The sequence below is a fragment of the Chiloscyllium punctatum genome, chromosome 1 (genome assembly GCF_047496795.1).
Source record: "Chiloscyllium punctatum isolate Juve2018m chromosome 1, sChiPun1.3, whole genome shotgun sequence".
Lineage (NCBI taxonomy): Eukaryota > Metazoa > Chordata > Chondrichthyes > Orectolobiformes > Hemiscylliidae > Chiloscyllium > Chiloscyllium punctatum.
Window position 1 is genome coordinate 90,229,329 of NC_092739.1, and position 17,583 is coordinate 90,246,911.

Consider the following 17,583-nt stretch of genomic DNA (forward strand, 5'->3'; position numbering starts at 1 on the left):
AGACTTCCTTGCTCCTATGTTTTTATCATAACAAAGAACTTTGACATTCCATAAAGGTAGAATTAGTTTTTCATAGAGCTTGTTTGGCAGCTATTATAAACATAACAACCCATTAAAATCCCAGTTATACCTTTATACGAGGTGTAACTTTTCAAGGGTTTCATATTGAGGCTGCAATTGAAGCACTCCATCAGATCCCAGTTCAGACAGAGTAATCATGTAGCATGTATGACTGCTGATAAAATCCCGTAAGTGATCATGCATGCACAAATAGAGTCAAATGGAGTCTAAATGTAGACTAAATATTGCAGAGTTCAAGTTTGTTCATATGCTCCTTGAAGGTGAACATCAGGAACTGTAGCATTTCCACCATGGACTGGGAGGTAAACTTCATAAGAAAGAGCTATCTGGAGAATGATTTTAAGTAATGCCATTACTTTCTCTGCACAATGAAGAATACAGGCAGCTAGATACAAAGAGGCACTAGGAAGACCGGCCAGTCCCAACAAAATCAAATAATTCATCGTTGCCCACACTGTGGAAAGCCATGTAGGTCTGCAGTTGGGCTTCACAGTCAATGCACAATAAAGGTACTATGCATGCATGATACAGCCATCTTTGATAATAAGTGAAACGCATTAATAGTGACAAAGAGGAAATTCACATCAACTTATGTGAATTCAAAACAGCAACTCGTGGATTTGCAAGGAATCATTGACAACAGCTTCTGATTTCTGCATTTAACTTTATACAAATGTTGTTGTACTTTCACAGCTGTAATGATGGCAAGCACTGACAGTTTTGCCATTGTTACAACTGCAAAAGATAAGCCACAACTAAACCAGTTAAGGTTGTGCATTTCCTTTTACTATGGAATAACAAAATTGGTTACTGTCAGTCTTTCTATGGAAATAAAGTCATCATATAGTAAATATTGTGCTTTCAGGTTACATGGAAGTTGTCCAGATTCCAAGAGGATCAGTTCACATTGAAATACGGGAGCTGGCAATTTCAAAAAACTACATTGGTGAGTTATTAATGATAAGTACATAACAGGTTCAGTGACCTCGATTTTCACAGAATTGGGAGACTGTGTGGAGGGGTCCAGTTGCAGTTTGGAAATAATTTTGAGATTCCCAAACTCATTCCTGAGATTCCAGTTTTTACCAGAGACCTTTAAGGCTGAGGACAGATCCATGTTGTGAGCCCCATCTTGCAAATAAGAGATTCAAAGAGAAAGTATGAAAAGAAACAGTAAGTCAAACTAGAAGGAATGCCCAAAGTCTCCTGTGTGCATATAAATAGTAAAGGGAGAGGGGTTAATGGATGGAGTATGGCTGATTCGCTGACCAGGAACCAGAAAAAGTTTTACACATGAAGGCAGAAGGAATAACTGAGGTATTATGTAAATAGTTTACAGTTGTCTTTACCATGGAAGAAGGTCATGGTTAAAGAGGAGGTCATGTAGACACTAGAAACGTTTAACATTGGTGAGAAGGGTGTATTGTATATGCTGTCTGTACTTCAGGTGAATATGCAAACAGGTGATATGAATTCAAGGATAGTGAGAGACATGAGAGAGGAAGTTGCAGTGGCATGGACCATTATTTTGTCATCCACCTTGGATTCAGGGTGATGCCAGAGAACTGGAAAATTATAGAATTGATACGATTGTTCAGGAAAGGCTGTGAAGATAAGCCATGCAATTAAAGGCCAGTCAGGTTAATTTTGACTGTGTTTACTTCAAAACAATAATTCGGGACAAGATTAATAGTATTTAGACAAATGCCAATTAATTAAGGAAAGCTTATTAATTAAGGGAAAAGTCATATGTCAACATGCTTAATATTTTCTGATTAGGTAATAGAGAGAGTTGACCAGGGCAAAGCTGTTGATGTAGGGTACATAGCATCCAAAAGGCATTCAGTGAGGAGCCATATGATAGACTGGTGAATAAAGTTGGAATAAAAGGAACAGTAGCCACAAGTAAGGATGACCAGAAAGAGCAGTAGTTAGTGGATGTTTGTTGGGCTGGAGGAAGGTCTGTATTCGAGTTCCCTCAGGGGTCAATGTTGAGACCCTTGCTTTACCTGATGTGTATTAATAAATTAGACTTTGACGTACAGGTCGTAATTTCAAAGTTTGTGGATAATACAAAACTTGGAAGCTTTGTGAACTGTGACAAAGTAAGTTTGGAACTTTTAAAGGAGATAAACAAGTCAATGGAATGGGCAGACAGACAGCAGATGATGTTCAATGGGAAGTGGTTCATTTTGATAGAAAGAACATGAGGTCACAATTTAAAATAAATGTTGCAACTCTAAAGGTGCAGGAGCAGAGGGACCTTGACATATATGTACTTAGGTTGTTGAAGATGGCAGCATAGGTTGACAGCTTGGTTTATAGGTTAGTTATGGGGCAAAGACTTCAATACCAAGAAGGATGTAATGAATTTATGTAAGACACTAGTTTGGGTTCAAATGGAGATTGGTGTCCAACTCTGGAACTCACACTTGATAAAGGAGATGAAGACATTAGACAAAGTGCAAAACATATCCACGGGAATGTTTCCTGGGATCACGGATTTCAGTTATGAAAATAGGTTAGAAAAATTCAGACTCTTTTCTTTGGAGAAACTGAAAGCTGGGAGGTGATTTGATAGATGTATTCAAATTCAGGAGAGGCCGTAACAGAGTAGGTAAGGAGAAACACTTCCCACTTTTGAGGGAATTGAGAATGAGAGGGCACAGATTTAAAATAATTTTCCAAAAAAAACCCGTGATATTTTTCACGCGGTGAGTAGTTAAGATCTGCAATCCTTTGTCAATGGGTTTGGTGGAGGGCAGGTCCATTTGAAGCATTCTGAATGGAATTGAGTTGCAATTTGAAAAGGAAGAATACAAAAATTCTTGGGGACTGAGGAATGGCACTAAGTGAATTGCTCATTCTGAGGGCCCATACAGACAGGGTGGTTTGAATGGCCCCATTTTGCACTGGAACAATTTTGTGAGTCTGAAGGAGTACATTTGGGTAAAAGATAAATAATAAGGTAAGTTTGGCTGACAGGATGCTCCATCCTGGGTCATTTTATGTAAGTGCATAGAGTTTATAGGTATCATCGATGGAATCTGCACGTAGTACCAGAATAAATTAGCACATTCCTCATAATTGCAAAGGATGCCCTGGGTATAAACAGCAGTTTAGAAGACTCTAAAATTTGAATAAGTTAACATAAAGATACAATGCTGATGGATTTAGCAGTCTTAAAAGTGGATGATTCTGCAGACTATGATGAGATGTACATCAGACTGTTGAGGTAAGCAAGGCAATAATTTTCAAATCCACTCTGGCTACAGATGAGGTGCCAGAGGACTGCTAATATTGTCCTTGAAATAACACATCAGATCCTGGTATCCCAACACTAATCCACTCTTTCTTTACACATGGAGAGTCCTTGACACTGATCCAGCTCCCTTAGAGTCAGCTCTCAGAGTGATCAGAACCTCTGACATTCCTGTTTATATCTGTCAGCCAGGGCTCCCTGATTAGACCAGATTAATATCCCCAATCAGGGGACTCATATTCTATGAAGTCCAGCTGGCTGGCCCTGTTACAATCACTATGTCTGTTTCCCTCTGAGTCCGAGGACGTAGGCTGGGTTTTTTTGTAGCTTCTCCTGGGTTGTTTTAGCACTGGGTCAGGTTCCTCCATCTTGGCCTCTGTTTTTGGTGGTGTGTATCGTTTCTTGTACCTGGAGCGTCTTGGAAGAAATTAATTCTCCTCTTCAGGTGCCTCAGGTGTCAGGCAGTGACATCTGGCATTTCCATCTCAGATTCTGAGGTATCTTCAATGTTTGACGGGAGAGGAAGGACACTCAGGTTCCCGAACAGTTGGAAAGGCTCTCAAGAAACAAGGCATGTTTTGCTCCTGCACCGTTTGCAAGTTTGCAGCTTTGATACGGTCTACGTGGTTATTCAGGACCATGACACCTACCCGAAATGGACCTGACCTCACATCAAGCACACCTCTTACCCATTCAGGGCATTCCCGTAGTTCCTGCATCAAACTTCATCTCTGAGGTAAACTGTCTCATACACTTAGCGGAGTCTTGAATCTGGCATTGGCGTTCCTGATGCCATTTCGCCTCCCCCCTCCCCCTCCAGGTCCAGGAAGATCAGAATTAACCTGGTGCAGAATCCTTTCCCCATTAGTAACTCTGCTGGAACTATCCCTTTAGATTCTATAATCAAATAGGAACCAGGACAGTTTGGTATCTAAAGAAGATGTAGGCTGTTCCTTTAAGCCTGCCTTCAAAGTTTGGGCTTGTCTTTTTGCCAGACCATTGGATAATGGAAATACTCAAATTCCCTGCTGGTAAATTATGGCCTGTTTTTCTGTGACCAACACTTCCAGGAGTCCATTTATTGCAAAAAGAATGCATGCAGTTCTTCTATCAACGTCCCTGTGTTTTGATTAATGAACTTTTTACGCATGTCCAGCCATTTTGAATGGACATCCACAATGACACAAACACATGGATAGGAAAGGATTAGAAGGATATGGGCCAAGTGCAGGAGAATGGGGTTCGCATGGACAGACATTTAGGTCGGCAGGCACCAGTTTGGGCCAAAGGGCCTGTCTTCATGCTGTTGGACTCTATGACTCTATGACTAAGAATATTGAGCCCATGGAAGGACCTGAATTGTCGATGTGTAACCGAGTCCAGGTTTACCCAGCCAATCTCATGAATGTGGGAGAGCTACTGTCGGTAATTTTTGTCCTTGTTGGCTCTCTGGGCGCTGCTCCACCAATACAATTACGTCTGCATCCAATCTTGGCCACCAGACATACTTTGTTACCAATATCTTCAACAAATCTCTGGATGACCCTGGTGGAATTCAGCTAGTATCTGGTGGCGAAGTTTGCTCAGGACAATCAGTCTTGTTCCCCATAATGATATGCCATTCTCCACTGTGATCTGGTCTTTCCCTGCGTCTAAAAAGGTTTCAATTCTGGTTGCTACATGACTTCCTGGACAGTGTTCCAACCTGCAATTGTATGATTTAGATTTGTACCCCAATGCTGAATTCAACTTGAAGCTATGTGCAGCACTGCCTTGTGCTTTTTAAGTAGACCTAGCAGGGGTTTGTGGTCCATTATTATTACAAATGTATGTTGATAAAGGTAAAGGTGGAACTTCCTGACTTCAAATATGATGCCAAACCTTCCTTCTTTACCTGGATGTATTTATGCTCTAGTATTAGCCAAAGTCTTGGATGTGTACTTTATTGGGTGCTCTTCTCCATGTGCCACCTATGAGCTAATACTATCCCAATACTGAACGGGGAGGCCTTGCATGTCAATGTCAGGTCTCACTTGAGATCATAGTGTGCCAACACCTGAGACAATGATAACTGTGTCTTCACTTCCTTGAACGCTATGGCTTGGCTACGCGGCCATTTCCAAAGCTGACCCTTTTTTAAAAGTTGATGCAAAGGCACTAAGGTGGAGGCCAGGTTATGAATGAGCTTTCCATAATAGTTCACCAGCCTAAGGAAAGATCTAAACTCCAGTACTAATGCGGGAGTCAGGGCATCTTTGATCACCCTCCCTCTATCTTCCAATGAGTGTAATCCGATCTTGTCAACTCTGTAGCTCAATTGGGTCACTTGGGGGGCCTGGAGCACAGATTTTGATCCCTTCTAAAGCATATACCTGTTGGAGAAACATCTAAGGACAATGTCAAAATTCTCAAAATACTTCATATTCATTTTCCCCGTTATTAGCACACCATCTCGGTATATATAGACCCGGGGTAGACCTTGTAAAACATTTTCCATCATCTGCTGAAAAATTGTGCAGGTCTACGATATGGCAGTCTCATATATTGTTACAAACCCTTATGGGTATTAATTGTAGCATACTTCTGGGAATCCTCATCTAACTACAATTGCAAGTATACATGGCTCATGTCCAGCTTTGTGAAGGACAATGTCCCTTTCAGCTTTATATATAGATTATCTACGTAAGGGATTGAATATTTATCCAACTGCAAAAAGTGGTTTACCATTTGTTTAAATCTCCACAAAGGCAAATTGACCTGTCGGGTTTCATAATTGGTACGCCCAGTGCTGCCCATTCCGCAGACTAGACTGGTTTGATGATTTCTTTGTTTATGATTTCTGCCTCTACTTTTGCCCATAAGGCAAATGGAACTAGGCAGGCTTTGCAGGGTAATGGAATTACTTCCTGGTCAACATGCAAGGTGACCTTGGCTCATTTGATAGTCCCTAGACCTTCCTGGAAAATGTCAGGATATTTAATTAGGACTTCACTCAATCAACCATTTTCTGATCAAAAAATGTTGAGTCAATCAGGTGAATCTTTCTCAACCAATTTCACCTCATCCAGCTTGGGCCTAAGCTTTTTGCTATAATCAGTGATAACGGAACCAGCTGCTTCTTTTAAGAGACCGGAACCGAAGTTGCACCCTTTATCTGTAAAAGATCCTTGGTTTAGGTTCTCAGTCTAACTAAGGGCTTGCGCAAACTTAAGAGTTGGAGTCCAGAGTGAATTTTATTAAAGACTGGTTCTGTAACCACTGAAATGGCCACGCTGGTACCCACATCCATTAGAACCAGGTGACCATTTAACTGGACGTTTATTTTGATTGGTTCTGATTTGGATTTTGCTAAGCAATTTAACTGTTCCAAACCACATGTCAGGGGACTTTCAAGAGTGTGCATTCTCCCGATACTGGCCTATGAGTTCTTCTACTCAGTTTTCGTCTAGTGGGGCTCTTTCCCTGTCTTGAGTCTGCATATCAGCAGCAAATATAATGGCTTGCTGGCCTGGATCCAAAAGAAAATTTTAACCATTTGGCCGAGGCTTGGCTTTGTTTTGGGGTTTTACTGTCGGCTGATCTAGAGTCCCACTGTTCAGGACATGTCCTGAGTGAGGCTGTGCAATTGTCTTCACTCAAGTGGTGCTTCCCAAGTTCAGCTGGATTGTTGAAAGTGTCCACTTCCAACAGATTACCCTCCAACTCATATGGTCCACTAACTGCATTTTGCAATGATAAAACCCATTGTTGAATATGCTTAAAGTCCAGTTAGGCTTCAGCTACTAGGCTGTTTTGTGTGGTTACATCATTAATCTCACATACAAAATGGTCTCTTAACATCTCACAGTCCTCTGCCAGTCTTCTTAGCCGAGTCATAAATCCTAATACAGCTTTCCATGGTTCTCCATGGTGAATTGCTGAGTAAAATTGGTAGTGTCTCAAAGTTAGAGGAAGCTTGATGTTGCAATATTCCTTAACTAAATCCACCAACTCTTGAAAAGTTTTAGTATCTGGTGTCTCAGGGAAAGTTAGGCTCCCAATAACTGAAAATGCTGTGGGTCCACAAGCTGTCAGGAAAATTTCCTGTTGCTTTTCATAGCCCCAGTCTCAATTGCCTGGAAAAAAATAACACATTGTTTGCAAATACTGGGTCCAGTCTGCAGGATTGAACAAATAAAGCTCCCCAAATTGCAGCATGATGTAGAAATGCTTACTCCAACTCAAAAACAATTGTTGCGAGTGAATTTCTTCAGGCGTGTGCTTTTCTTTTGTTGCCACTGAAATAACTCCACAGAGGCCGATATCCTGTCACCAAGTCACCCTTTATTTACACATATCATTGATCCAGCTCTCAGAGTGAACAGAAACTCTGACACTCCTGTTTATATGTATCAGTCAGGGGTCCCTGATTGGGCTAGGTTAACAGCCTCAATCAGGGAACTCACATTTTGTGAGGTCCACCTGGCTGACCTCATTGCAGTCACTACAGTCCCATTGTTAAAAAAAGGCATGAAGGGATAGACTGGGGAACTACAATCAGTCAAATCTCACTGGTGGGGAAGTTATTAGAAAGAGATTTGAGGGATGGGTTGTATCTGCACTTGGAAAGACCAGGATTAATCATTGATAGTCAGCATAGATTTGGTTTCACAGCACCGTATTTGACAAATTTGAATTTTTTTGGGGAGGTAACCAGGAATGTTTAATGAGTGCAAAGCATTTATTGTGGCTAACGTAGACTTTAGAGAAGCTTTTGATAAACTCACTCATGCCTGATTGGTCGAGAAGGTAAGAGCCCATGGAATCGAAGACAAAATGAGAAGCTGAATCTAAAATGGGCTGAGAGGACAGAAACAAATTGTGATAGCAGAGAGATGTTTCTGTGTCTGGAATATTTCCAGTGGGTACTGCAGGGTTCAGTGTTGGGACCGATCCTGTTTGTGTTTATATTAATGATTTAGACTTAAACATAATGGGTATGATCAAGAGATTTGCAGATGACACAAACATTGGTAAGGTGGGAAATGGTGAGGAGAAAAGCCATTACTTGCAGGAGGAAATTAACAAAGTGGTCAATTGGGCAGAGCAGTGGCAAATGGAATTCAACCTGGAAAATGTGAGGTAATGCACTTAGAAAAGGCTCACAAGACAAGTGATTATACTATGAGTGCTAGGGCCCTTGAGAGCTTTGAGGATCAGGAGGACTTTGATTGTTCCGCAGTACATAGCAGGGCAAGTAGATATGCTGGTTAAGAAGACTTATGGCATTCTGCCTTTATTGGTCGAGGCATAGGATACAACAACAGAGCATTATGCTGAATGATATAAAAGACTGCACAGGTTACAACTTGACTATTGTGTGCAGTTCTGGTCACAACATGACAGAGAGGATGTGATTGCATTTGAGAGAATACAGAGGAGACTTACCAGGATGCTGCCTGGGCTGGAGCATCTCAGCTATGAGAAAAGATTATATTGGGGTGCTTTCCTTGGAGAAATGAAGCTTGAGAGGAGACCTGATGGATGTATGTAAGATTATGAGGGTCATAGGTAAGGTGGATACGAAAGCACTGTATGTATTAGTAGAGAAGTGAATAACCAGGGAGCACAAATGTAAGGTAAGAGGTCAAAAGCTAAGAGGAGAGTTGAGGGGAATTTCTTTCACTCAGAGGTCAGCAGGAGTGTAAAACTCAGTACTTGAAAGTGTAGTTGAGTCAGAAACTCTCATATCATTTAAGCAATATTTAGATATTCATTTACATTGTAATAGCCTCTAGGATTATGGGCCAAAAGCATTAGAATAGATCTTTGTTGACTGACATGAACATGAGAGGCCAGATGGCCTCCTGCAAGCCTGTATATGTTTACGAGTATATGGGTCAGGTCAAGTCAGGTTAGGTATTGTCAATGGTCAGTGTGACCACTCAAAGTGCAGGAAAAGACTGGCACATGAACAAGGTAACTAGCCCAGGGCAGCATGTACCAATATTGTGCTTAGACAAATTGTCCAGTTACTTTTATTCATTTAATAACAATTAAAATTGATGCATGACAGCTTATAAAATTGTGTGGTTTTCAGACAGCCAGACTTGAGGGTATGTACCTATGTTTGGAAATAATTGTTTCACTTATTTACTTTCTTTCTTTACAAAAAGAAATTTGCATGCAAGTTTTATAAACGTCTCTAATTGAAATGATTATTAAAGAAATAACACTGAAGCAAAGTACCACAGATGTTGGAAATCTGATTAAAGTTAGAAAACATTGGAAATAGTCAATAGATCTGGTAGGAACAACCTGAATATTTGGGCTGAATTTTCATTTTGGGGTTCAGATCATTTCCAGGGTCTGACTCTTATCAATGATGTAAGTGTAATTCTGAAGGAGTTAGATAATAGCCAGAGAGTGCACTCACTTTCCAATTAAGGACAGATGTTCAGAAAGAAGGATTCTATTCCATTCTTCCAGTTTCTCCATTTCCATCACATCTGTTCCAAAGATGCCATCTTCCACGGGGTGCCTCAGAAGTGATCTCCGTTTTTCTCAACCGAGGACTCGTCACCATTGTGGTTGACTGGGCTATCAAGTATATCTAACCCATCTCTCCCACGTCTACCCTGACACCTTACCGTCCCTCCCCAGAAGAATGATAAGGCTCCCCTTATCCTCATTTTCCACCCTACCAGTTTCCACATCCAGAGGAACTGCCATTTCTGCCATTTCCAGCAGAACACCACTGCCAAAGAGCATCTTCCCCTTATCTCCACTCTCAGCATTCTGTGATATGCTGGTCCACACCTCCATCACTCCTTAAAACTTCCTCACTCACAAAGGCACCTTCCCATGCAATGACAGAAGGTGTAATTTTTACCCATTCACCTCCTCCCTCCTCACTGTCCAAGGCCACAACATACACCTTCTAGGTGAAGCAATGTTTTACTTGTACTTCATTCAATCTTATCTACTCATGCTGCAGTCTCCTTTACATTGTTGAGACCAAATGCAGACAGGGTGTCTGCATTCTGAGTGGAGGAACACCTCCAATCTGTGTATAGGAATGAGCCTGGCCTTCCAATTCCTTGCCATTTCAAGAAACTATTTCTCTCCCATGTTAACATTTCTGCCCTGAGCCTGCTACAGTATTCCAAAGAAACACAATGTAAGCTGTAGGAACAACATCTCATTTTCCACATAGATGCTTTATAGCCTATCAGACTCAATATTGAATTCCACGACTTCAGAGTATGACCTCTGACCTCCATTTTTTATACATCTCCAGCATGGTTGTGTCTTGTTGAGTTTGCTTTTCCTCATATCATTTACACCTACTTTACACACTGTCTCTCCATTACCACCATTAGCAACCCTGTTGTTTTTGCCCTGGACACCTTCACATTCTGTTCCACTTGCCCATCCTGTTTCTGTGTCAACAACATAAAATGCCCATTTTCCATCCCTTTCAGTTCTGAAGACAAAGCATATCAGACTAGAAACACCTCCCTCCATGATGCTGCCAGACCTGTTGATTTTGTGTAGCACTTTTTGTTTATATTTTGGTCAAATGGAAGTCCTCCAGAACTGAGACAGTGGCTTCCCCATTGTCAGAGGTCGGCATTGCTCACCTAAATTGAAAAAAGAGAGAAAGCATGTCTCAGAAAGAATACCTCCTCTGAACACACCATCTTTTAAAGATATTCTGACCACCATTGTAGAAGTGAAGCCTGTGTTCTCAGTCGTCCCCATGCCACTTTTTCAAAGCTACAGTTGAGCAGGGAGGATTAAAATGATGCTGAAACACTATCTTCCAGACTGCCACTGAGACAAAGACAGGTTTTGGCTACTGCACCAGTCAACTAGAAAATACACATTGTTCTCAGAACATTGGTCTTAATTGCATTAATAGGCTATCCACTGTCCATGGGCAGGTAGCCCAACTCAAACCTTAAACCTGTCTTGACTAAAATGGGGCGGTGAAGGGAACATAACAGCCAAAGACAATGTTCCAGTCTCACACCACTACTCCCACCTCCAACATGAATTCAGCCTATTAACTCCAGTATGTTTCCCCACAGCTACTGCCTAACCTACTGAATATATCCAGCAATTTCTTTTGCAGCCTTTGAGCAGCATTTTACACTCATGATTACCTTCAAATTGCATGCAATTTAATAGTGTTTTTTTTTCATTTCTTTCTGAAGTTGTTGAAGTTTTGTCTTAAGAGTAATTTGGAACATTTTTACTTATAGCTTTGAAATCTGAAGGTGATGAATATTACATAAATGGTGCCTGGACCATTGACTGGCCAAGAAAATTTGACGTTGCTGGCACAGCTTTCCATTACAGGAGACCTGCCGATGAACCAGAGTCTCTGGAGGCATTAGGGCCTACCACAGAAACTCTAGTTGTCATGGTAATTCTAAAAAAAATCCTGTATTCATTTATTTTATTCTTGCTTCTTCTGTTTATTTTCATGCTTTCCTCCTTTAAAAGTTTTGACTCCTTGCTGTGGGGTGTTTGGTATGCCGTTTACTCTCCACTTTTATATATACTAGTCTAGACAGTGAGTGTCAACGGGGAACAATTACAGCCAAACCTGACCCTGTATACACACACATATTCCAAAGAGCAACTGAAACATTGATTTGCCGCTCCCTAACTCAGAACCACCAGTACAAACCAGAGGACCCCTACTGCTATCCTGGCTGCGATCAGTTCGATGTAAAGGCTGAGAATCAAATTTGGATGTACTTGGTTTGTATGGTTTAAGTGCTCGTTTGCCAACAATATTCTTGGGGTATCTTTGTAGAAAATCAGCAGAAATGTGTAACTGGCATTTCTGTGGGTATTCAGCTAGATCTTCTGAGGAAAGTCCCTGAGGAAAGTCCTGAAAACCCCCTCAATCAGCTGAACCCTTGAGGTGTTGTACTTCATTTGTCTTTACTCATTTCTGTTCCTCAGGCATGGTTCTCATTCTACTAATTCTAATTTCTCTTGACTAAGACAAGGGATGGTATTATTCAAGAACAGAGGCAATTGACATCATATAGCAGCATCATTAGTTCTCAGTTATGTACAATAGATTTAGAAAAGTTCCCTAAGAAACTTTACAAATGTTGCCAAACAAGAAATAGACAATAATTAGCATATTTACTGTACATTAATATAATTGAATTAATGATTGACAAGTTTTGCAAAAGAAGAATATGGTCTCACGGTGACCCTTCCATTAACGTATTTTGAGAAGATGCATCGAGTACTATTATCAAAGCAACTGCTGAACCTTTTTTTTAAACAATTGCTCATACCTTGTTATAAGCAAAACATGTTACCTTTGTTCTGTACTGACTGGGCTGAAAATTTGATTTTCAGCCAATACAAGCATAAATCAGTGGAGTAGTAATCATTGAGGTTCATGTTAGAGTTTCTAGGTACACTCAAATATATAAAAAAAGAAGGTACATCTTTTGTAAACTAGGTTTGAGATGTGGTGAGTCTTCAATCAATTAAGTTTTGGAGTTGTTTGGAAAAGTTGAAAAATTTAGACCTGTTCTCATGTCCTGCCCCTGGTCACCCAATTTCAGGAGGTGTTATATCACCTTGTTGTAGAAAACCCATAACCTTAAAGTACATTGGTTTGAGGAACATCACTGACTGAGAGATGACCAGTTTGGATGCAAAAAAAAAGAGACAACCATTGCTCAAAACTGGAACATACCTCTGGCCAGCTGTGACTTGCCAGCAAAAGTGAAAAAACAATTGGATTTGCAAAGCATCATTCATGACTTAGGATATCCTAAGTTCCTTACAGCTAATTAATTTCTTCTTAATGCAGTAATTCAGGAAATGTGGAAATGTGGCATTCAATTTCTCCACAGCAATGTCCCAAACTGACAATGAGATTATGACCAGATGATCTGTTTTAGTTGTGCAGGTTGGTAAGTATATGTTAACCCAAGCCACTGTCTTGTGGCCCTGGCTGCCTTTTCATCTTGAATTCATTAATATCATGTTTAGAAGCCTGCTGAGGTTATATCACTGACCACCAATAGAGTAGCAATAGGGCTTCTCATAAAATAACTGGAATTTTCATCTATATTCTCTACTTTAGATGGAAGGGCAGTATCTGGAGATTAAAACGGATGTGACAGAATACATATTTCATCTAATTCCTTCCCATTCCATCCAGTTGTGCTAAAATAAGTCAGTAATGGCAGGGCCTGAAATTCCTGTCAGCAGGTTAACACAGATTTCTAAGGGCTGCAGTGGATGAGCAGTTCAAGCATCATTGTCACAAAGTTGCCAAAAATCCTTTCTTCCAGAAAAAAACGTGCATAGGAGCATCCCAGCACATATGACAAGCTTCTGGCCATGTGATCTGTAGCTAGGCTTGGCAAAAGGATAGCTCAGAAGAGGGCAAGAGTTGCAGGTTGCTTTGCTACAGGGACTAGGAGGTGGACTTTGATGTAGTAGGCCACAGGAGTATGCTAATGAGGAATCAAATGTACTACATTGACAAGCCTGTCAGGTGGCTCCTGCACAGTTCTGGAGTATGGAGGAGTCCAATGTCAGTATGTCACTGAGCATCATGCAGAACTTGGAGTCCACCAGCACATACTTGCAAATCCAGAGGAGGTGCAACTTTTGGTGGCTGCTCTTGCAGTTTCCACTGTGACAAATAATATTTGAGCAAGATTTAATACTCAGGAGTATTAATGGTTGATGATTTGGCAATGAAATTACTGTTAATAATCAATGTTCAATTCTGCTTTATTGGAGACAGTCATTGCCTGACTCATGTGTGGAGCAAATATTACTTGCTGCCTGTCTACCCAAGGCTGGGTATTGTGTCATGCTGAAATGTACACAATCATCAGTAAACATTCCACCCCTGACCTTACAACAGAGGGAAGATCATCAATGAAGCGGCTGGAGATAATTAGACCTGGAACCTACCTTGAGAAATTGGGCCATTGTGGTGCAAAGCTAGTGTCCCTATCTCTGAGCCAGAAGGTTTGGGTTCAAGTCCCACCTACTCCACATATAACATATCTGAACAGGTTAATTCAAAGTATCTACCCTGAGAAATTCCTGCAGTTATGGCCTCGAATTGCAGCTACCTTGAGTGGCAAACCATCTTCTTCATGCTGAGTGAATCCACCTGATTCCTATTGACATCAATGTTTAGTAGAATCCCTACAGTGTGGAAACAGGCCATTCAGCCCAACAAGTCCACACACTGACTCATCCCCTGACCCTATCCCTGTAATCCTGCAATTCCCATGACCAATCCACCTGACCTGCACATCTTTGGATTGTGGAAGGAAACCAGAGCAAATCCACACAGACATAGGGAGAACATGCAAACTCTACACAGACAGTGGCCTGAGGCAGGAATTGAACCCAGGTCCCTGGCACTGGAAGGCAACAGTGCTAACCACTGAGCCACCACACCGTCTGACAGCTAAACCTCCTGATGCCATAATCAGTCAAACATTGTCTTGATGTCAAAAACAATCACTCTTGTTTAACCTCTTGATTTCACCTCCATGTTTGGATGAAGACTGAATTGAAAACAGAAAATACTGGATTTATTCAGCAAATCTAAAAGGCAATTGTGGAAAGAAATAGAGTTGGCATTTCATATCAGTTATCTTTCTTCAGCTTTGATGAGCGTTCTTTGATTTCATATAGCCCAGCTAATCTGATCAGGGTTGGAAACTTGACTTCTGACCTTGATCAGATTTAAAATTACCCGCTTACATGTTGATGACTTCTGCACTAGAGATTCGTGGAGAGTGGCCTTCTAATATGAACTTGTCCAGGAATCCAGGAATCCTGCAGTGAAGTAGATAACCACAGCCCCAATAAGTCTCATATTCCGAGATTTAAATGTCTTAGACATTAAAATTGCTTAAATTTACAGCTACTTTCATAGAGTAGAAATGTAAAGTAAGTGTGGAGTTTGGGAAGCCAGATGGGCAAGGGGAATTAGGGTGTTATGTGGATAGGGTGCTGGGATTGAGGGCTCGATAAATGAGATGATTGGGGTGCCAGATGTGTATGCTGCCAGATGGATGTGGGGATTGTGTGCCAGGTGGTTGAGTTGGTCGGGGACCATGTGATTTAGGTGCCAGGTGCCAATGAGTAATATCGGGTAAGCCCTCGAGGCATAGGGTTTTGTTTTGGACAAGTCAGTGTCAAGTTCAGCAATGAAGGAGATTGCCAGGTTAGATAAGGGTCAGGTCCGGGTGGCGGGGTGGGGTAGCAGCGAGGATCAGCTCGGGTAAAGTGTTAAATCTGCTAGAGCTGTGGGTGTGTCAGGTCACATTGAGAGGGGTGGGGTCGAGTCTGGTGGGGTTAGGTCAGCTCAGATGGAGTGGTGTCAGGTCAGCTGGTAGGGTGTCTAAGACAACTCAGTCTGTGTTGCTCCAATGATCATCTGCCCATTGGAATATTTGGGCCTTTAATTGTTTCCGTCCATAAATACTTCCTGACCTGTTAATATTTGAAGCATTTTCTGGTTTTACTTCAGATTCCCAGCATCTGTAATATTTTCTGTTTGTGAATAATCCGGTATCTCTGGTGGACCCTACCTGAACATCAGATGTGTGGAATTTGTTAGGGGTGTATCCTTTTCAGTATTCAGTGGCTTCAGCCATTTCTTTATCATGTGGAGGGAAATGAATTTGCTGAAGACTGGAGACCTTGGAAAGACTGATATGAGTCATTATCTTGGTGTTTCAGGCTGAAGATATATACAAATATTTCAGCCTGGTCTTCTACATTGATGTGGTTAGCTTCACAATCACTGATAATGGGAATGTTTAGAGTCATAGAGGTCTGCAGCACAGAGAAAGGCCCTTCAGCTCCTCGAGTCTGTGCTGGTCAAAACAATCACCTGACTATTCTAATCCTAACTATTTCCACCACTTGGCCCATAGCCTTGTATGCCTTGGTATTGTAAGTGAACATCTAAATAATTCTTAAATATTATGAGGGTTTCTGCCTCTGACACCATTACGGGTAGTGCGTTTCAGTTTCCCACTGCCCTCTGAGTTAAATTTATTTCCTCACATCTCTTCTAAATGTCCTACACCCTGACCTTAAATCTGTGTCCTCTGGTTATTGATCCCTCCACCAAGGTGAATAGTTTCTTCCTGTCTATGCCAATCATAATTTTATATAGCTTAATTGTGTACCCCCTCAGTAACCTCTGCTCCAAGGAAAACAAGCCCAGTTTTTCCAATCTCTCTTCATAAATAAAGCTCTGCTGCCAAGTTAACATTCTGTAAATCTCCTCTGCACCTTCTCCAGTGCTCTCTCTCATCCCTCCTATAATGTAGACTCCAGAATTGCACACAACATTCTAGTTGAGGCCTAACTAACTTTATTTACGGTTTCAGCATAACCTCCTTGCTCTCAAACTCTAAGCCTTGACTAATAAAGGCAAGTATCCCATGTGCCTTCTTAACTGCTTATCTACCTGTCCTGCTACCTTAAGAGACAGGTGGACTTGCACAGGAAGGTCCCTCTCTTTGGAGCTTCTGAGGATCCTATCGTTCATCAGATATTCCTTTGCCTTGTGATTGTCTGGCCCAAATCCATCACCTCATATCCAGATTGAATTCCATTTACCACTGATTGGCCCATCTGACCAGCCTGTCTCTCCCCTCCTGTGATCTAAGGCTATCCTCACTATTTACCATGCCACTAATTCTCATATCATCAACTGTCCTGTATTCAAGCCTAAATTATTTATGTAGACCGCAGCAGCAAAGGCCCCAAAATGATCCCTGTGGAACCTCACCAGACACAGGCTTCCAGTCACAAAAGCACCCCTTGACTCTGCCAATTCTGGATCCAATCTGCCAGATTTTCTTTTATCCCATGGGCTCTTACCCTCAATATCAGTATGCCGTGTGAGAACTTTTCAGAAGTCTTGCTAAAGTTCAAGTAGACTTCGTCAAATGTATTACCCTCATCTACACACCAGGTGACCTCTTCAGAAAATTCAATCAAGTTAGTCAAATATGACATTCCCTTCACAAAACCATGCTGACTGATTCTGACTAATCACTGCCTCTCCAAGTGCCAATTAATTCTATCCCACAGAATTGCTTGCAATTGTTTCCTCACCACCGCTCATAGGCTCATGCAGCAGATTTTGTCGCATCTACATGGCTTCATCGTTTTTTCTCCAGTTCAGTAGCTTGCTCAAATTTATGTTTAGTTTTGGATTC

General features: G+C 41.3%; 1 protein-coding gene across 9 annotated transcripts in view; it reads left to right on the top strand.

Annotated features, from left to right (window-relative positions):
- Positions 1–17,583, top strand: part of adamts6 (ADAM metallopeptidase with thrombospondin type 1 motif, 6) — a 339,528-nt gene that overhangs the window by 281,737 nt on the left and 40,208 nt on the right. For all 9 annotated transcript variants that reach the window (XR_011960687.1, XM_072570764.1, XM_072570790.1 and 6 more), the window contains 2 exons: positions 947–1,027; positions 11,590–11,753. Coding sequence is in view for 8 of the 9 variants with exons in the window: in XM_072570764.1 (XP_072426865.1) it covers positions 947–1,027; positions 11,590–11,753 (245 nt within the window). In the remaining variant the exon portion in view is untranslated. The remainder of the gene's footprint in view (positions 1–946; positions 1,028–11,589; positions 11,754–17,583) is intronic.